Source organism: Nesoenas mayeri, assembly GCF_963082525.1.
Source record: "Nesoenas mayeri genome assembly, chromosome: 10".
NCBI lineage: Eukaryota > Metazoa > Chordata > Aves > Columbiformes > Columbidae > Nesoenas > Nesoenas mayeri.
The window spans coordinates 22,595,773-22,616,454 of NC_137560.1; the positions used below are offsets into that span (position 1 = coordinate 22,595,773).

The 20,682-nt window shown below is 56.3% G+C and overlaps 2 protein-coding genes across 4 annotated transcripts in view; both read right to left on the minus strand.

Annotated features, from left to right (window-relative positions):
* Positions 1-3,134, minus strand: part of CELSR3 (cadherin EGF LAG seven-pass G-type receptor 3) — a gene marked incomplete at both ends in the record, with an annotated part of 33,189 nt that extends 30,055 nt beyond the window's left edge. Inside the window, one exon of the mRNA XM_080350542.1 lies at positions 14-3,134. Within this exon, the coding sequence (XP_080206668.1) occupies positions 14-3,134 (3,121 nt within the window). The remainder of the gene's footprint in view (positions 1-13) is intronic.
* A 2,716-nt stretch (positions 3,135-5,850) lies between these two features.
* Positions 5,851-20,682, minus strand: part of NCKIPSD (NCK interacting protein with SH3 domain) — a 42,461-nt gene continuing 27,629 nt past the window's right edge. For 2 of the 3 annotated variants that reach the window (XM_080350543.1, XM_080350545.1), the window contains exons 6-13: positions 19,504-19,674; positions 18,124-18,210; positions 16,628-16,766; positions 12,856-12,936; positions 11,805-11,933; positions 9,964-10,056; positions 8,020-8,192; positions 5,851-7,480 (exon numbers count right to left, since the gene is read on the minus strand). In XM_080350543.1, coding sequence (XP_080206669.1) covers positions 7,277-7,480; positions 8,020-8,192; positions 9,964-10,056; positions 11,805-11,933; positions 12,856-12,936; positions 16,628-16,766; positions 18,124-18,210; positions 19,504-19,674 — 1,077 coding nt within the window. In that variant the 3' untranslated portion in view covers positions 5,851-7,276. The remainder of the gene's footprint in view (positions 7,481-8,019; positions 8,193-9,963; positions 10,057-11,804; positions 11,934-12,855; positions 12,937-16,627; positions 16,767-18,123; positions 18,211-19,503; positions 19,675-20,682) is intronic. The other variant, XM_080350544.1, reaches the window with a different exon arrangement.

The window sequence follows — 20,682 nt, forward strand, 5'->3', positions numbered from 1 at the left end:
CTTCACACCCTACCTGTGACGGTCACCAGCATGGAGGCCACGAGTGGACGGTTGTTGTCCAGCTTACGGCTGAGCCTCAGCTCCCCGCTCGATTGATTTACAATCAACAAGTGCAGTTCATTTCCCCGCTCAAAGGTGTAGAAGAGGCGGTCAGATACATCTGGGTCATAAGCTGGGACCTTCCCTATGACCCCTGAGGGGAAGGTGTTGGACTTATTGGACACGTAGTTATTGAACAGGATCTGGAAATTCTTGAGAACAGGGCTGTTGTCATTCTGGTCAATGAGTTTGATGTGGACCGTGGCTCTGCTGACCAGCGGGGCAGAGGTGGCTTGCACTACAATCACGTACTCGGGTTTTGTCTCATAATCCAGGTCTATCAATGCTGTGAGCTCCCCAGAGAAGATGTCCATCTGGAATATCTCGGGGATGTTGCCTTCCACAATTTGGTACATGATCTGGGCGTTGGGTCCCTCATCCGGGTCGACAGCCGTGATTTGGGCCACAACAGACCCCACGATGCTGTTCTCCTTTACCAAGACCTCAAACTCTTCAGCGGGGAAGACAGGGGCGTTATCGTTCACATCCTGAATGGTGACCTGGATGTGGACAGGAGTTCGCTGAGGGGGGATGCCCCTGTCCACAGCGTACGCGGTCAGCTCGTACACAGGGACATTCTCACGGTCCAGCCTGCGGACGGTGCGAATGATCCCCGAGGTGGGCTCGATGGTGAAGTCTCCGTCCCCGTCCTCCCCGTTCTGGAAGGTGTACTGCACTCGCCCATTGGTGTGGGCATCCCGGTCGGTGGCAGAGATCTGGAGCACGCTGGTGAAGGGGGGCGCGTCCTCGGAGATCATGCCCTGGTAGTGAGGGCTGACGAACTGGGGGGCGTTGTCATTAACATCATTGACCATGATTTCAACATAGGTGGTATCTGCTTTCTGAGGGATCCCGTTATCCTTGGCAGTGATAGCCAACGTGTAGGTGACCTGGTCCTCATAGTCCAGTTCCGCCTGGAGAGTGATGGCCCCAGAGTCCGGATCGATGCGAAACTGAGGGACGTTATCTTCTAGGTAGTACGTGATGCGGGCGTTTTCCCCCACATCGTCATCTGTGGCGCTGATCACCACCACCGTGCTGCCCACGGGACGGTCCTCGTTGATGCTCACAGAGTAGTGGGCGCTCTGGAACACGGGCCGGTGCGTGTTGGCATCAGTGATGTTGATGTGAACGTGGCAGTTGTCACGCAGGGTGCGGTCGGAGGCCGTCACCGTGAGCACGTACCTTCGCTCCTGCTTGTAGTCCAGTGGCAGGGACAGAGTGATGAGCCCCATCCCGCCTTGCGTGCTGATGGCGAAGCGGTTCCGTGTGTTGCCTCCCGTGATCTGGTAGGTGATGGCACTGTTCACGTCCCGGTCGATGGCTGTGACACTGAGGACGCTGGTCCCCACGGCTGCGTCCTCGTTCAGGCGGATAAAGTACTCCTTCTGGGTGAACTCAGGGCGGTTGTCGTTGACATCCATGACAGTAATGGTGACGCTGGCAGAGGCAGATAGAGACGGAGAACCATGGTCCCGAGCCTCTACCCCAAAAAAATAGTGCTCGACCGACTCCCGGTCCAAAGGCCCACTGACCGTGATCCACCCCGTGGCGCTGTTCACCACAAACGGTGTATCAGCCGAAATCCCCGTCAGTTTGTACTCCAGGCGTGAGTTCTCGCCGTAGTCCGCATCCACGGCCTGGATGTGGATGACGGAGTGGCCGAGGGGAGCGTTCTCCAGAACAGAGATTTGGAAAGGGGTGCTGACAAAGATGGGAGCGTGGTCATTGATGTCCACCACCTGGATGCTGGCCATGCCGGTGTTATTGGAGAGAGGAGGGCGCCCTGCGTCCTGAGCCCGGATCCTCAGGGCGTACTCCCGCTCCACCTCAAAATCCAGTGGGGCCACCACCTGTATCTCCCCGGTGACACTGTCAATAGAGAACTGGCCGCGGCTGTTCCCGCTGATGATGTTGTAGTGGACCAGCGCATTATTGTCCTTGTCCAGGTCCGTAGCGGTGACGCGCAGGATCTCTGTGTGGGGCCGTATGTCCTCCCTCACCTGCACGATGTAGCGCTTCTCGCTGAACTGAGGGGTGTTGTCGTTCTCATCCAGGACTGTGATGTACACCTTGACCGTGGCAGAGCGGGGCCCCGGTTCCCTCCCCTGGTCATCCGCCTCCACCACCAAGGAGTATCTCTCCATCTTCTCCCTGTCCACGGGCCCGCTGGTGGTGATAAGTCCAGAGCGCGGGTCGATCTCGAAGACGGCGTGGGCAGCCCGCTCGTTGACGAAGCGGTAGCGGATGTTGGCGTTGGGCGGGGAGTCGACGTCGGTGGCCCGCAGCTGCAGGATGGGGTACCCCTCCTCCACGTTCTCCCGGATGGTCTCCCGGTACTCGCCCTGCTCGAAGACGGGGTCGTGGTCGTTGCGGTCGGCCACGGCGATGGCCACCATGGTGGTGGCGGAGAGCCGGGGCACGCCGTGGTCGGTGGCCGTCACGCGGAAGTAGTGCAGGTCCATGCTCTCCCGGTCCAGCGCCTCGGTGGTGGTGATGAGCCCGGCCCGCGGGTCGATGCTGAAGAGCTCCCGGGAGCGGCTGTTCATCAGCGCATCCATGGAGTACACCAGCCGCCCCGCCTCGCCGCCGTCGGGGTCCTGGGCCGCCACCGCCGCCACCACCGTCCCCGCCGGCTGGTTCTCCGCCACCTCCGCCTGGTAGTTGTACTGCGGGAACAGCGGGTGGCGGTTGGGGGCTGCGCGCCGGCCGCGCCGGCCCGGGGCTGGGGCTGGAGCCGGGCAGGGCAGCGGGCGCGGCGGGGCGGCGCAGGGCGGGCAGCGCGCCGGGGAGCGGCGGCGCAGGGCGGGCGGCCGCGGGGGCACCGGCAGCGCCCGGCACGGCACGGCGGCGGGGCAGCCCCCGCGGACCGGCGGCGCCCAGCCCGGCGGAGCGGCGGCGCCCAGCCCGGGGGGGAACAAAGGGAGCAGCAGCAGCGGCAGCAGCAGCAGCGGAGGCGGCTCCCGGTGCCGGCTGCAGCGGCTGCAGCAGCGGCGGCGGCGGCTCGGGGCGGCCACCGGCTCCTCCGCCGCCATGGTGCCTCGGCGGCAGCCGCCCGGGCCGGGCGCACGGCGGCTGGGCTCGGCACCGCCCCCGCCCAGCGGCGGCGATGGCCGCCCCCGCCCCGCTGCTGCGCCGCCGCTGCCGCGGCTGCTGCTGCTGCTGCTGCTGCTGGGGCCGGAGGTGGCGGCGGCGGCTCCTCCCGCAGCCCCAACATGGCTCCCGCCGCCCCGCCCCGCCCCGCCCCCGCCCGGCCGCCCCCGGCCGCCATCTTGACGGAGGGCAGGACCCACCGGCCGTGCTGGCGCTGCCGCCCCGGGGCCGGCGGCCGGACCCTCCGCGCACAGCGGGACAGGGTGACGGGCAGTGCGAGGAACTCGCTCCGCTGAGGTGCTGGAGCGAGTGGAGAGAAGGGAACGGAGCTGGTGAGGGGCTGGAGCACAAGTGTGATGGAGCGGCTGAGGGACCTGGGGGGTTCAGCTGGAGAACAGGAGCTGAGGGGAGACCTTCTGATCTCTGAACTGCCTGAAAGGAGCTTGGAGCCAGGGGGGTCGGGCTCTGCTCCCCAGGAACAAGCGCCAGGAGCAGAGGAAACGGCCTCAAGTTGCGCCAGGGGAGGTTGAGGTTGGATGTGGGGAACAATTTCTTCCCCAAAGGGCTGTGGGGCATTGGAACAGGCTGCCCAGGGCAGTGCTGGAGTCACCAGCCCTGGAGGGCTGGACAGACGGACATGAGGTTCTCAGGGACATGGGGCAGTGCCAGGGGTGGGTTACAGTTGGACTGGGTGATGTTGAGGGTCTCTTCCAACCACAACCATTCTCTGATTCTGTGTCCTTCTCACAGCAGGGGTTGGGCTGGGTGAGCTTTGAAGGTCCCGTCCAACCCAAACTGTTCCACGATCACAGTTGGCTCCCAGTGCAGCTCAGCACATGCCGGCGAGACGCTCCCCTGGTGCTCACAGACGCTGAGGGCTCTCACCTGGTGGGTGTGGATTTCTAACCTCCAGAGAAGCTGGCGTGTTCATTTATAGGCTCTGTAGGATTCCCAAACGTCAGGAACCTGCTGTGATTGACTTCTCAGCCACCACAAAACACCTCCAGCTTGGCTGGTCCAGCACCAGTGCTGACGGGGCTGTGGCCATGCCTGCCATGCCCTGGTGGTGTTTATGTTCTCCCCAGCCTCAGCCCTCCTGGTACCATCAGAGCAGCCCCAGCCCCGTGCAAATCTCACCCAGAAAACCTTATCTAATGAAGGGCAGCTGGATTACACATCACACCTCCTCAAAATGGGGATTTGCAGTCAAGAAACCCAATCAGGAGAGAGGCGATGCTTTTAAAAGTTATGAAGGCTTCCAAGTTTGTTCCTTCTAATTACTCAGCTGACAGCTTAGAAGAGGAGAAGAAAATCATCAAAGTATTACTGCCACAAAATAGTGGTAATTCAATCATTCCAGACAATAAAGCAGAGGCGAAGGTCACAGGCTGCACGTCGCTCCCCCCGCACCATCCCCCCAACACCCCTCATTGCTGCACCGCGATAAACACACACCAATACGGCAGATACCGCACCAATAGCGCCGTGTTATGGCAAACACAACACAATCATGTTATCTGTGCCTGTCACCCGTGCACGGAGCAGGAATCGCTGAGGAGCCTTGGGGATGAGGGGTTTACACACCGTGGTTTGATTCCCTACGATGTGCAGAGGCAGTGGGTGCAGGGACCCCCTGGGACTCCCCATGGCTGGCTGTCCCATCTGCCCCCCCAGCCCTGGCTGCGGTGACAGCACAGAATCATTTTGGTTGGGAAAGACCAAGAGTTAACCCACCCCTGGCACTGCCCCATGTCCTGAGAACCTCATGTCCGTCTGTCCAGCCCTCCAGGGATGGTGACTCCAGCACTGCCCTGGGCAGCCTGTTCCAATGCCCCACAGCCCTTTGGGGAAGAAATTGTTCCCCAGATCCAACCTCAACCTCCCCTGGTGCAACTTGAGGCCGTTTCCTCTGCTCCTGGCGCTTGTTCCTGGGGAGCAGAGCCCGACCCCCCTGGCTCCAAGCTCCTTTCAGGCAGTTCAGAGATCAGAAGGTCTCCCCTCAGCTCCTGTTCTCCAGCTGACCCCCCAGGTCCCTCAGCCGCTCCATCACACTTGTGCTCCAGCCCCTTCCCCAGCACTGTGGTGGTGCAGATGGGGTGACGCTCACTGTGTAGCTGGGACATGGGGTGAGCAGCCCCCAGGGACAGTGATGGCTCAGGGATGCTGACAGGGGCTCATCTCCTGAGGCAGCCCAGGCTGGCTCCAGGGCTCGCGTAACCATTCACTACACAGAGCAAGGGGCACCGGGAAGCGACCACCCTGAGTGTCGTCAGCCCCCCGCATACCATGATTTCCCCCGCAGTGTTCAGCGTGACACACCGCAGGGCCACAAGCCCCTGGGAGACACCGGCCATAGCATCCCCTGGCCCCATTTCTGCAGGCAGCAGTGCTTGATGCACCCCCCAGATTTGGGGGGCGCGCAGCCTGTGCCAGGCGTTTACACCTCGACTGTCAGCCAGGAGCAGAGAACAGCTTACCCGCTGCCCTCCCACCACCTGCACCCCCAAAGCAGCACCCGTGGGGGGCAGCACCCGGTTTCCTCTGCGGGCAGCTGGCACCCACACCATCCCTACCCCTTCAGTCCCCGCACAGCACAGCTCACTCGTAACAGGACAGCGCAAGCAGGACTATGCTCACAGAAGTCCAGTTTAAGACATTTTTATTCCTCTGCGTGTTACACTTAAGTGTTTAAGAAAATACAGGATGCCTTTTGACATTCATACATTTTTTTTACAGGGGAAAAATAGGTTTCTCTACGAGGGTGGTTATGAAGCTTTGGGTGTTCCCAGGCTGAAATCGGGGGGTCCTTGCCCCTCTTGGCTGCCAGGCCAACCCTCTCCATTCCTGAGCACCACTGCTCAGCCCAGAGGCCGGGCCTGCAGAGCAGAGCTCCTGCCATCACCTCAAGCTAAAAAGGAGTTAAAAAATACAACGCCCAGTATTTCCAGTTCAGCTTTCCAATAGCTCCTACACTAGATACTACAAAGGAAGAGCTGGAGACAGGGAATGACCAGACCGCACACAGAAATATCTAAGAGACCCACGTTAGTGCGTGTGACTATCTGTAACAGGGAAACAGGTTAATCCCGTGTGCTAGAAACCTACAGAAAACATAAGCAAGGGTTCCCCGCGCTCGTGCAGAGTCACAAACAGCTACCGGACACCAGGCTCGCGCTGCCACGTGGGGAGGGACGGCAGCGAGGCAGAGCTGCTACGAAGCTCAAGGCAAGAAATGCACACGCTTGACGAACAGAGCGCGCCTGCCCGCGCACCGCTCCGGCAACGCTGCCACGGGCGCCAAGTGGCAGCTGTCACTTGGCAGGACACGTCTTTGCGCCGTGTCCGGGCCAAAGGCTTACCAAGGGCAGCATCGCCCGTGTGGTCGCTGCTTCTAGGCTGCCACAGTGCGCGAGAAATTCAGATTTCAACGTCACTAGAGAAAGCGGATTGAAAAAAAGCAGCTGCTGGGGTAAGACCCCTATGAGCCTAGGTGGGCTGCTGCCCAGAGGCAAAGCTGAGGGCCAGGAGGGAGCGACGGGCTCACCAGACAAGGCGTTGGACAGCGAGCGAGCTGCCTCCCCGTGGCAGGGCCGCAGCACATTGGCACTAGCAGCAGCAAACAAAACAGATGTTACGAAAGCTTCTTCCAAGAACCAGCGGACTCCACTTGGTCACTGCAGGGAGAAGAGATGCACATGGAGAAGAAGTGACACTCTATGGCAAAGGCCTTTTGCTTGGGGACCTCGAGACACCAGCACAGCCGAATACCCCCCCACCTCAGCTGCTGAAGCCCCTTGCTGCTCTCTGCCCTTCCCGCGAACACCGGCTGCCTAAACACCTCCTGCCCGAGTTCTGCAGACAAACCACGCGCCAGTGCCCAGCCCGTTCCGCCTGTCCCCGAGCACCAGGTCCCAGGGACACCCCACGCCTTTCCTGCCGCTGGCGTCTCTAAAGGGCCGGTGAACATCGTCCCAACCTCAGGGGTACAAGGTATGAGCTGTACGGGAAAGGGATGGGGAGGAAGTGTCAACAAGAGACGTCGTCGATCCAAGTGGTTCCAACTCCAGTCCAAGCCGAGGGGCGGTTAGCTGGTACCGGGGGAGATCTCTGGGAACTCCTTGTAAATCTCCAGGATGATCAGTTTGTCCATCTGGCACTGCTGGCTCTCCTCCTCCTCGCCCAGGATGCGCTGCAGGATGCCCTGCAGGTCGGCCAGGCGGTGCTGGTGCTGCAGGTAGGGCGTGGAGCGGATGATGGCGTGCATCAGCGAGAGGTACTCCATCCTCAGCTGCCGGGCGACAAAACACAGAGCGCAGTGAGAGACTGAAAATGAGACAAACAAGCGCGCCAGCCTCCATTAGTGTGAGCACAGGAACAGCTGCTGCTGCCCCACCAGCCAGAGCGACTCCAGAGACACCTTCTTTTCCTTAAGGCTCATTAGTAGCTATGGAAAACTCCCATTTTTCCCACAGCAGCCCAGTGCTGCTCTTCACCTGCTCTCAAACATCCCCTGCTTCTTGCAATACCGATACAGAGAGACCCCTCCTACGACCCCCATCCCCAAAGGTCCCTGCTCAGAAGAGCACAGACCACCAGAAGCTTGGCAGATCTTTCTTCCAAGCCGCCTTTCTACTGCTGTGTGCCGGGCAGGATAAACCCCTTCCTTCCCCCTCCTCATCCCCCAGGGTTGATGTGAGCACCCAAAAATGTGCCAAGCCCAGATCTCCACCCTTGGCCGCACCAGCCGGCCCCTCAGGGGGCCAGGAGCAACAGCATCGCTTTGGGACTGTGCTCCCTTCCCCAGCACCCACGGGTTCCTGCGAGCACCTTGTCTCCCGGGGAGAGATCTGCAATCTGCCGCACCAGGATGTCGATCAGGACCATCATGTCCGTGTGGTAGAAGATGCTGGCCGTGTCCTTGCTGGCGAAGATGTCCTGCAGAAACTTCAGCACGGAGTGTGGCGGCTGAGGCTGGTGCTTGAAGATACAAACTGGATCATCTGGGGGAGGCAGAGAGACTGTGCTGAACCACACGCCCACGGTGCCCATCTCATATTCAGCACTCACCCCTTGCACAAACCTGCGTAATCAGGATGGCAGCTCTGCAGGGCGTCAAGCCCAGACCCAACTCATTAGCATTAGCATTAATCATTGTTTATGTTTCACCTACCATCCCAGGTGAGAGCTCATTAGCACACCCCCTCCCGGTGCCTCCCCTTTCTGCTCAACAGGCTACCACTGATTTTCTCCCCGCTTTATTAAGTTTGGCCCAACAACCCCTCTGAAAAACCTGTCCCAGAAATGAGTTTGCACCAGGGAGACCAGGCTGGTGCCATCCTGCAGCAAGAAAAGAAACCCCTCCAAGTGTAAATGAGCCGTCACATCCTGTTCTCTTCCAAAGCACAGAGTCATTTGTTTGGAAAAAACCCTCAGGATGATGAGTCCAACCATTACCCCACCCCTGGCACTGCCCCATGTCCTGAGAACCTCATCCCATGTCCAGCCCTCCAGGGATGGTGACTCCAGCACTGCCCTGGGCAGCCTGTTCCAATGCCCCACAGCCCTTTCTGGGAAGAATTTATTTCCTAATATCCAATCTAAACCTCCCAAGCGGGGCTCTGTGCCACTGCAGCCCCCAGCAGTTGTCAGGAAGGCAGGGACAAGAGAAGCATCTTCATTAGGTTGTGCCCCCCTCTTTCTTCCCCCAGCCCTTGCAGGAAGGTGATCCCTGCAGGGAAAAGGCTAAACAAAGGCTTTGGGAGGAGGCCACACAGAAGAGCACTGAGATGGAAGCTGATATAGTGATTTGTAACCCCAAAGAGAACTAAAGCCAGAGTAAGATGAGCCGCAAGCGTCACGTGATGAGTTATTTACCAGCAGATCAAGAAGATGAATCTCCGGCAGCAAAGCCCCTGCGCTCCAGAAGGTATTAGAAAGCACAATAGTGGCACACGGCGCAGGCAGAGACCTGGCACCGCTCTGCCCGCGGAGAGCTCCAGCTTTCTAGCAATCTGCTTGGCAAAAGCTCTCCATGTGCAGTGGGTCTGGCTCTGGCTGGAGCAGACACAACGCTCAACCTGCCGGCGGTTCTGAAATGGGCAGTTCCACTCGAAGCAGCATTTTGGAAGGCAAGAGCTCCCTCTGGATCTGTCCCCTGGGGCAGACGATTGCCAGCACAGGCTGAGGTCTGCGTGCCAGCGCTGATGGAGCCCTGTCTGCCCAAGGACAGAAGTGGCTCAGGACCAGATTTTCTCCCAGACAGGAGCTTGCCCGCCTTGCAGCCGGCCACGGCTGATCTGCCCCAGAATGACACAGAAACAGCAGCCCCGAGGCCTCTCCTCTCCGCCCAGATGCCACCAGCACCACTTTATTCATTGCGCAGCTCCGTCCTCAGCAATGCAGCCCGTCACTCTCACAGACTCACCGGGAGGAAGGAATTGTTGGCCCTGAGGGTGGTGAGAGCCTGGCCCAGGTTGGCCAGAGAGGTGGTGGCTGAACCATCCCTGGAGACATCCCAGGCCAGGCTGGACGGGGCTCTGAGCACCCTGAGCTGGTGAAGATGTCCCTGCTCATGGCAGGGGGGGCACTGGGGAAGCTGGGAAGGTCCTTCAACCCAAACCATCCTGTGATTCTATGAAGCAGCACGTCCTGCCTGAGCCTGCAGCTCCTCAGCCACCTGCCTCTCCAACACAACCCAGCCCCTAACGAGCTCCGGGCTCATTGTGTCCCTGCACCCCCTGCCAGGCAGGTAACAGCGCCGCAAACACTCACCTCCCCTGTTCAGCAGCAGCAGCAGCTTTTCTGTGAAAGTCTTGACATTTGAGTGCTTGCTTATTGTAGTCATGATCACATTGTGTTCTGGAACTAAAGAACAAACCTGTTCAGCACATCCCTTTGTTTCCTGAAGGCCATGGTAATCAAAACATATAGCGGAGGATTCCTGTTTCGCATCAATGCTCTGGGGAGCTTTGGGGAACGACAGTCTATCAGGGCTATGAAACATTTCAGCCCCACAGAGCAGGTGGGAAGGGAGAGGGAAGGTGAAATAAATGCGGCAACAACGCATGAAACACCTGGGACTGTGTGCACCTGATTCACATGTCAGCTCCCGTCCAGCCAGGCAAATACTGCGAAATCCCGTGCAAAGGTTTCATGCTGTGGAACGTCACCTCTGCTCACCGAGCTCCAAAGCTCCGCTCCCTGGTACCTTCGCGCTCTGTAGCACCAGTGCCCTGCTGGGCTTTGTTACCTTCTCGTAAGAAGGGGCAACCAGAAGGGAAATGTTTCTCTTCCCAGCACTCAGCATGGGGCTGTGCAAGGGGAGAGGCTGAGGACGACTTCTAGGACACATCCCCTAGCTGCTCTGGGGGTGATTTTTTTGTAATTAAAATACGTTCACCCTAGCAGACCTCGCCTGTGCATGCTCAGAGCATCCCAGCAGCGCGGCACGGCTGGTTCTGTGGCACAGGGCTGGCAACCTGATGATATTTCACAGGCTGCAAAGTGCTTTAGGATCCTTTACACTGAAGGGCAGCAATTCGTGAGAGTTTCTGAACTAACGCTGCACCCCCGAATGGTACGACAGATGGACCTTGCACAGAGAGGACTAAAAATGCAATCCACTAACAGGCAACCTGATCATTTAACATGCTCTTAGTATCTAAAGTCACTGCTCTTGGCTACAACCCAGGTGGGCAATAACCCCCAGAAACACGCTGCCTGTCGCGTGTTAGTGCCTAATTACTGCAGCCAGAGGTACCCGGGTAACTGCAGGAAGGGGTAATGGATGAGCAGCAGAGGTTACGCTTCACCAGCCTCTGCTATCAACTCGCACATGACATTACAAACTTTCACATACATTTTCACTCAGAATAACAGGTAAATTACTGGACATGTCCCTGCTGCTTTATCCTCCGTGCTCCTCTCCACAAAATCAAGGGTAAAGCCATGAAGCAGAACAAGACGAAGTAATTAACTAAAGACAATTGGAGCAACAGGAGGTTTTGGGTTGAGCTGCTTCTCTCAGCAGGATGTGGAACTGCTCTCCCACCGTCCAACAACAGCCGGTGAGAGGGCAAACGCCCTTCTCTGGGGACCAGATGTGGCATCTGTTCTCACCGGGGAGGGGGACAGAGGACGAGGACACTCAGGTGACAGCTCAGGCCAGTGTTGAAGAGCCTGATCCCAACACACAGGCACTGAATGAGCTTCCAGAGGTGCAGCCGGGTGAGCAGGTTTGTCCAGACCTATTGAAGGCAGAGGACTTTCTCGACTCTCACCGAGAAATGCCTGACGAAGGATTTTTCTTTCCCAAATCACCTGTGCCTATGAGTTAAACCCCACTCATGTTCTGCAAGTGCAGCCCAGGAGCCGCTTGATCGTGGAAGCAGAGAGAGAGAAACGCGCTGGGCTCCGCAGAGCTGCTGCGCCCCAGCGCTCGGCTGCTTGGACCATTTTTTCCTCCAGGGTTTGCATGATATTTAAGCACAGTGTATTTCCAGAGGCCAGGGGAGCTGGAGCGGCTATCGCAGCACCACGAAGACCCAGCGAGGGTCTCGCTCCCCGGTTTCAGCCCCTCGAAGCGCTGCCCAGCACGGCAGCACTTAACCCACCTGGAATGTGGAGATTGAAGGCCAGAAGGACGTTGACAAATAGGTCGGGCAGCTGGTCGGTGGTGTCGGAGGGCAGCCCGTCCTCGATCACATCCAGCAGGAACTGCACAAACTGGGAGTTGAGATGTTCTGCGCAAGGAGAAAGAGGGGAGTTCACAGCACAGGGAAGACAAGCCCAGCAACCAGGGACCACATAAGCCACTTCTCCGGGCTTTTGTGCTTAAAAACCATTAGCAGTGTCAGTGTCAGCCTCCAGAGAGTTAACAACCCTGCAAGGGGACTAAACCGACCACTGAGTATCTTTGTGTGGGAGACAAGTGGCTCAGAGAACTACCCACAGCGCAGGGGAACCCTGAAAACTGCTCCTCCACTGGCAACTTTTGGAGTAAATCAAGCACCAAATCCTGCTCTAGGTGTTGTTGCAGCATCGCTGCCACCAAGGAAGGCTTCAGGTAGGAAAAGATCTGTATTCTCGACCACTGGTTTAATCCATCTATTTAAAAACTAAAAGAAGTAATCATCCAGATCATTAGTAATAACCTGTTTTTCAACTGAGCTCTTAGGAAAGCTCAGGAGCAAGTAAGCCCATCTGCAGGAAATAATTGCCAGGGTTACACGAGGAGAGAAGAGCAGGAGGTGTGAAGGCTCATTTCACAGTCTGTGCTGCACTGACTTAAATCTCATATTGTTACCAGGGTGCTAAGGTGAAGCTGCTTACAAAAAAATCTCAACTGCGTTTCTAGGAAAACTGAGCCCAGAGTTTCCCAAATACGGGAACACGACATGGGCTGGGGAAGAAGCGGGCAGGGGTTTGTGGCTGCAATGAAAGGACAGAGGACAAAACAGGCAGATGTGGCACGAAGTGTGCGCTTTGTTATTGACTGCAACATCCTTAATCATCCCTGTTTTTCCCAAGAGCTGGAAGCACCCAGGACTGCAGCGTCCGGTGAGAAGGGAGACGGGGAGGAGACCCCACCAGGAAAGGTCCCGCCTGTCCCACCACGGGCTCTGCTGTCCTGCCAAGCCATAAGTAACCACCAGCTGCTCTTACCGTAGTGATGGTACGGCAGCGGCTCCCCCATGGAGAACATCATGGCCAGCACCAGCGCGGAGTAGCACATCTTCTGGTGATCTGCAAGATCGAGGTCCTGCCATTAGTTCTTCTGCAGATGGGAAAAAATGTCTCGCAGCTGCAGCTGGCAAGCCACACGTATAATACAGACATTTAACCAATTAGACTGCTCCTCGCTCCTATATTTACTGAGCAATAAGGGTGTTTTTTCCCCCCTGTTTAAGCACACCACGCACCTTCTGTGCCACGTGTTTCCAAAGCAATTTATAAATAACCACAACAAGAATTCTTGATTTTTTTTTTTCTGGGCAAACTCGATCCGAATAATTAAAAACCTCCCCTGCGCAGTCCCAGGACACGTCCCGTAGTTATGTAATTACTGAACCCAGAAAAAGCATCCATCTGGCCACCTCCAAACGCCGCCTGTTCCCAGCGCCGCCGCCCCCGGATGGCAACGCCGCTCGTCACCGTGGCTGTGATCGCCACCGCGGCTCTGCCTGGAGCCGCCAACGGCCCCCGGGGAGCCCAGGTCGCTGCTCGCCACTGGGGCTGCGCGTCTGCCCGCCTCCCGGCCGCCGGTACCTCCCGCTGGTCCGGCACAGCGTTCGCTGGCAGCACCTCGACCCGAATGCCCCGCGGAACCGCAGCCTTCCCTCCATTTTAATTAACAGATATTTGCAGAAGGAAAAATAAGCCATCATGGCATAGGGTCTGTCCAGCTCAGCATGACCATGAACCCGCCCCGGGGTGGGAAACGCGGTGGGTTTGGTCCCTGCGGCAGGAGCTGCTGGAAGGGGGTCACCCATGCCTGCTCCCTGGGTTTGCGATAAATTAAAGGGTGTTAACTGATGGCAGACAAGGAGGACATGATCTGGGACTTTGGTTTCCTATGGAAAATAAACATTTACTACGTGTTTGCCATGAGCTGCTCTCAGGTTAATGAGGTACCATTACCAGAGCCAGCAAGAGCTGGGCTGAGCCGTGGTGTTTTGCTGTTCCGCATTCGCACGTGTCAGCATCCCTCATATCCTATATATCCCCCTTGTCCCCCGTATCCAGTTCAGCAAGTCTGAAGACTATAGGAAAAGGAGGATTATTTTTATAAATCAGGTTACCACACATACTGGCTAAATAAAGTTCAGTTCTATCTGCCCAAAGAGCCTAGGGGCACTTGTTACAAGGAAACTGAGGGTGTACTTATAAAAAAAATTACCCAAACTACTTTTCATTAGAGGGGAAAAAAAGTCCCTTCAATATATGATGCTCCTCCCAACAGTGCTGCTTCCCACACAACACCTGCTGGTTCCAGTGCCCCCTCCAAATGTTTTCCTTCTCGGTGCACAAATCCATCCACCTCCAAGCACCTGCACTTTGGTTTTGAGCGCACAGGCTGATGCTTTTGCTGTCACCACTCGCTCCTGGGCTGGGCCAAAGGACTCGCAACACTCAGCGGCTCTTGGGTTTACTGTAAGCACGGGGGAAAAACGCTAAACAAAGGGCATGCAGACTTTGTCAGCGCTGTGCAACACGCCCGAGTTCTCAAATACCAAATGCTTTGAGTAAAAATAGCTCGTTTGGGGCTTAATCAGAGCTACTACAGCACAAAGAGTTTGCAGGAGAGCGCTCTGGACCGTGCGGCAGCAAAGGGAAGCTGAGACTGCTGTTTACTCTTGGTAAATGGAGATGGAGGATACTCAATGACTTAAATATCGTTCAGACTTATATAAGAAGCTCTTGGCTACAAGGTGCCAGCGATGCCAAAGCTCACCGCAGCAGAAAGAGAATCTGACACACTGTTCTCCGCACGATTTTCCATGTTTTCCTCCCCGGGTTCAGGAGTTGGGTACCCGAGGCTGCAGGGGCAGACACAGGGACCTGCTGCTCCCAGCAAGGCTTTCACGAGCAAAACATCTTCTCTCATCACATCAAAGGCAATGAGATAATGATCTGAGAACCAGAAGCCAGCAATGGTTGTAGCAAATATGGAGGAAGAGCTTAATTAAAGCTGGGAGGGGGGAGGGTGGTTTTACGTGTCCTTGGCCCATCTGCCATGCGCTGATGTCCGTTCGGCTCTGTCGACAGCAGACTCCACTACAAGGCGGCAAATCTTGTTGTATTTGCCTGAGGATGCGGAATCAAAGGGTGCTGAACACCAGCCGGAAAGCTGAACTTGGGGCACATTAACCCAGTGAAATCAGCACAGATGCTACAAGTTTTTGGAGCGTCCCAGCTGCAGCGAGACATCCAAGACTCACCATGCTGAAGAACAGAGTCCCTGCCAGCCAAAGCACAGCTTTTTATTTATGTTTTTCCTTCCAGAGCAGCACCAGTGGCTGCAAGAAAGTAAACAGCATGAATACAACTGTCCTGGAGCAGGGGGACTCTGCTGACAAGGAACCGCTGGAGTGGCCGTGAAGGGCAGGAGAGACGCGGCTGTTTGCTCAGCATCCTGCGTTTCCGAAGCCTGCTGAGGTGCCGGTAAGAAAGCTGCTATTATGTGTGAAATGTATTTCTCAGAGGCTTTCAAAGACCTTGCTTCTCACCTCTAAACGCAGCAGCGCAAAACGCAGGCGCTAGGAGCACACGCGACTGTCTGCGCTGAAGTGAAAGGAGCCCGACAGCTGAACACTGAGCTGCGACCGGGGAGAAAGTCACAATTACAGGCTGGATTATCCCCCTCTGTTTTCTTTGGAATTGTTCTGGCTAATTCTGCCTCACTGTGGCTTATTATAAGCTCTTCTAACACTGATGGATGCGCAGGCCAGCGGCAGCAGAGGGAAGCGGCTGTCCAGGAGCAATAAGACCCAAGCATCTGGCAGCAGAACTGGCCAGCGGCCAATGGGCCTGCAGCAGCCCCAGGGTAAAGCGCCTTCTCATCAAAGGGGCCCAGCAGCCACGCACGGAGCTTCTGCATCGCCTGCTCTTCAGGAACAGGCCAGGGGGGATCCCACAGAGCTGCCGCAGCCAGTTCGACGCTCCCCAGTTGCTGAGCGCTGGCACCGGTCGCTCCGGTCCCCGCCATCCGCGGGAGGGATTAGTTATTCTGCAGTATGTCACGGATCAGCTGCTATTCCCCGGGTTTTAGTACCAAAATAAGTGCCAAGTTGTTCTAGGATTCAAGGTCATGTTGTCACACAAGGTACCGCCTGCCATGAGCTGGCAGGACGTGCAGCACTAAGCACCACAATGGCAGGAGGGAACCGCTAGTGGAACCACCTCTGAAGGACGGACACGTCTGGGTCAAGGCGGGTCACCAGGAGGACTAGACATCTGTGCAAGCGCCTGCCGTAAGCTGAGGGGATCAGGACACCGATTTACAGGCTCCTGTGACGAAAAGTGGCCTGTCAGCAAAGGAAAGGCAGCTTTTCACCCTGCGCCTGTCCTGCCCATGTGTTGCAGCAAGGAGGGAAAAACTCCTCACCATGAAACAATGCCAGGGAAAGAAGAGATGCTGCAGAGCCGCGGGCTGGCAGTTCAGGACACAGCGGAGCCACTTTTCACCTGCTTACAGAATCCCAGAACGTTTGGGGTTGAGGGGACCTCTGGAGATCATCCAGCCCAACCCCTGCTCACGCAGGGTCACAGAGCAGATCACACAGGATCCCAGGCGGTTTGAATGTCTCAGAGAAGGAGACTCCACACCCGCTCTGGGCAGCCTGGGCCAGGCTCTGGCACCTCCCAGCAAAGACGTTTCTCCTCACGTTCGGATGGAACGTCCTGTGTTCCAGCCCGTGCCTGTCGCTCTGCTCACCCTGTGTGTGCGTCTGCATGTCCCGCGCCAGCTCCATCGGCAGCACCGAGTTCACGAGCGTCGAGATGACGGCGGCGTCCAAGCTGCACATGGCTCCGAAGCACTTCAGCAGTAGCAGCCGTAACGGCACCCTGTGCTCCTGCAAAAACAATTCACTGCATGAAACACTGTCCCACATGGGGGTCGCTCTAAGGCAGAAACATAAACGGCTAGAAATTCCCACTGTTGGGCAGCCACAGACTTTCCCAGGCTGATGCTGAACCCAGAAGATCTACTTGCTTGTAGCTACAGCATAGGAGTCATTTTCTTATACTGTTCACAAGTGGGCTGGCTACAGGTTGTTGGCACAATCAGAGCTCAGATCTGAAATGCCCCAGTTCATGCCCTAAACGTGAATACAAACCAACAACCTACACCCATCCCCAGCAAACTGAGGTTTAGCGAGGAGCCCCTCAGCACACCGAGGGTTTGCAAACGCTGCTCTGAAGGAGGTTTCCTGACCTATCTGCAAATCCTCGGTGTGTGATGGTTAATGAACAGGATGGGAGCAGCTCCTCCACTGTGGAGCTGTCGGGTTTGTGCTGGGAGCAGAGAGTATAACCAGACAAGTTTTGGGACACGCAGGGAATTCCAGCAAAGATGATGCTGAACCTGCAGCTCCCACACAAGAGCTCTGGTGCTGGGGTAACCTCTGTATTCCAGCCTCAGCCAACAACTCCGGGCTTCAGAAAACACAAGTGAGCCAAGCCCTGGCACAACAGGAGACCCGTCTGCTCTCCAGCTGTTCAGGCTTCCTCAAAATCCCAGTCAAAGAGCAGGCAGTGAAAACCAGCAGGCTCCAGTATGCCCAGTCTGCCTTCCCAGTGCTCTTGGACACGCTATGGTGCTGAGCTCCAGGTTCAGACACTCGAGTGCCACATGAAAGCTAAATGCCACAAGGCTCAATGTGCTGTAGCTGGGGACTTAGGGACAAGATGGGGACAAGTTTCTAACCCCCCCGGAGTCCCACAACAGCACGTTGCAGGAAGGAGAGGGGAAAAGCAACACCGCAGAGGCGTTGAAGGCAACACCTCCATTCCTTCCGCTGAATACTGATTTCCTTCCTTGCTCCCAAGGCTTCTGCTCACAACCTACTTTCCTGAGCAAGGCTATTTACTGATGCACAGCAGCCGCAGCCTGTCAGCTTTCCCAAGGCGTCCTCGGAAATCCTTCCTCTAGATATTAGCGACGCCGGTTCTGTCCCTCAGCGCAGCTAATAAAAGCAGCGCCAGCGACCGCTTCCACGTCTCGAGCATCCTCTGCTCTCCCATACGACTCAAATCCATAGCACTGACATTCACCAGCACGCAAAGGGACGTGCTGCAGCTCCATCTCCTTCACAGACCTGCGCCATCCGGGGGGAACACCTTAGATATATTCCTCATAGCAACCCTGCTCCTTTACATCTTCAGGGAGATCTCAAAAAGGGAGAGATAGGATGCGTTCTGCCACCTTACCATCTGATAATACGCCACGAGGGACAGGACGGATTCGAACTCATTCTTCTTGCACATTTTCTTGCAAACTTCTGGGTCTGCGTCTGTCTGGAAGCAGGAATGAACAAGTCAGCCCAGCGCCATGTCAGAGCAACAATGTGCCCACCAAAGCAAGCCCAGAGACAGCTCGAGAACCATCGCCCCATAGATTCGGCATCAAAGGGAATTCTTGAGAAACTTCCCTGCCGTGCAGCATGTTTTGGGCTGAAAATATCTACAAACCCCACGACCTGAGCAGCACCTCGATGAGCACAACATGCAGCTGCACACAGCAGCTCCAGCACCGTTCCTATCCCGAGAAGAATTGCACATCTCCTCCCACCCCTAAATTAGGAGGAAACGGTTGCACAAAATCCCGCTGATGCAGCACAGGCCGTATGATGAGGGATAAAGACACTGGGATTTATTACGCAAAACAAAATATCAGTTCTACTTATGTCAGAACTGGAGAGGAATACAAAATAGGGGCCAGAGCAAACCCCACATAGGAACCCACAAGACAGACCATGTCACTGCACTAAGGAGCAGCTCCCACATCGTCACACTCGCCATATGCAGAGCTTGTACGTGCTGGTGACAGCGCGGGGACACCATGTCCCACGGCTGCTCACTGTGCGGATGCCTCTCCCGTACGCACAGATGTGCCGAGATGCTTCATACTTTCCCACAAAAAATACTTTGAAAGCTCACTTTCGAGGTAACCAAAGAATTCTGGTTGCATTTAATCTGCCTCACCCCGCGGGCACTTTCCAGTCACGGAGGATGTTATACACGGGAGACGTTTTAAATGAGCCGGGGAGTGCAGACTCGTAGGTTTTCTGTGGGAGGCTGGGTTTGCCTGGAGGTGAAGGGTTTATATTCTGCAGATGCTACAGACACTGGGAAGAACGCTCTAGAACTCTTTGCAGAACAGCTCTAGAGCTCTCTGCAGGACAGCTCTAGAACCCTTTGCAGAACAGCTCTAGAACCCATGCAGAACCACTCTAGAGCTCGTTGCAGAACAGCCCTGGAACCCACGCAGAACTGCTCTAGAGCTCGTTGCAGAATAGCTCTAGAACCCCTGCAGAACCACTCTAGAGCTCATTGCAGAACTGCTCGAGAGATGATGCAGAACTGCTTTAGAACCCCTTGCAGAACAGCTCTAGAGCTCGTTGCAGAACCGCTCTGTGAGGTGGAGAGGAAGGCAGCTCAAGAGCGCCGCAGACCCTGCACAACAGGCCAGGGCTTCACGTTGACAATAAAGGACGCACAAGAAACCCATGTCCTCTGAAACAGCAGATCCGACGGCAGCACAGGGGCGAAGGAGCCAGAGGAAGGGGGCTCCACCAGCGCCGCGCTCACCAGGATGCGGAGCAGCTCCTCCAGGTAGCAGCAGATGACGTTCTCGTCCTCGTAGAGCGCCCAGCTGCGCTGCTGAGCGTCGTCCTTGTGTCGGGCCAGGTCGGCGAAGATCACCTCCAGCCGCTGCTCGTCGTGGCAGATCTGGCCCGAGGGCAGCCCCGCACTCAGGTTCTGCACGACAGCGAAACCGCGCGTTAGTGGGTCCAGACAGCTGGGGGTTGTGTGGGTGCCTGTTTCCTCTAATCTGTGTCTCGGGACTGGCAGCTGACCTCATTCAGTCAAGAGCTGGCAGCGAAAAGACAGCAAGTTTAAGGCACACGCGTTATTTCAGCTCTGTATTTTTGGGTCCTCTACTGGCCTCCTTTCCTTGCACAGCTAATGCAGTAAATGAACCAAAATAGTTACCAGAACTGGTGTGTGGTCAGAAAGTCTTTAAATCCAAGCTGCTGCCACCCTGCCGGATGGTTATCTGTCTTCTGAGGCTGTTAGAGAACCCGAGAAACCTCAGCTCAAACAAACCTACACCTCTTCTTCCTTATTGCATTCAGTAACTTAAGGCTGATCCAGACAAGCCGGCACTCCCAAAGCTGCGGGAACTGGTGCCCGAGTTGCCCCAAGATCACAGAATTGTGACCTCCCAGCACACGGGCAGGTCATAAACTTCCCAATTTGCCACAAACCAGCGGAGGGCAAATGCTGCCATAAGGGGAATTATCATTCCTGTAAGAGGGGAACTTCAGGCAAGAAGCCAACCCAGGTGACCACGGCCCCCTGCACATTTCCTAACACCTAAAGGAAAACCCAAACCGCTCGGCCACAGCGTGACGCTCAGTACCAGCTAAACCCTTATTTTCCATTCCCAGGGGGTGGCCAAACAACGCTGCGTCTTTCACAACAACAGGTCACCAAGAGCACAGGGCAACCCAGCCTCAAACCCACAGGTATTTATAATACCCTGTTACCCCCCGACGAAACAAATGAACCATGGGCACAGGGCAGGTGCTCAGAGCCCTTCAGAGGACACGCCAAAACTCTTACATGGTAGTATTTTTCTTCAGGGTATTTGGGGGGTGAACTAATTAGGATTTCAATTCGGTGCTTCAATTCTATAATAAAAAGGGATTCTTGTTGTTGCTGCTCACGACATAATTTTAGGCAGGCAGGTAGGGAGGCAGGAGC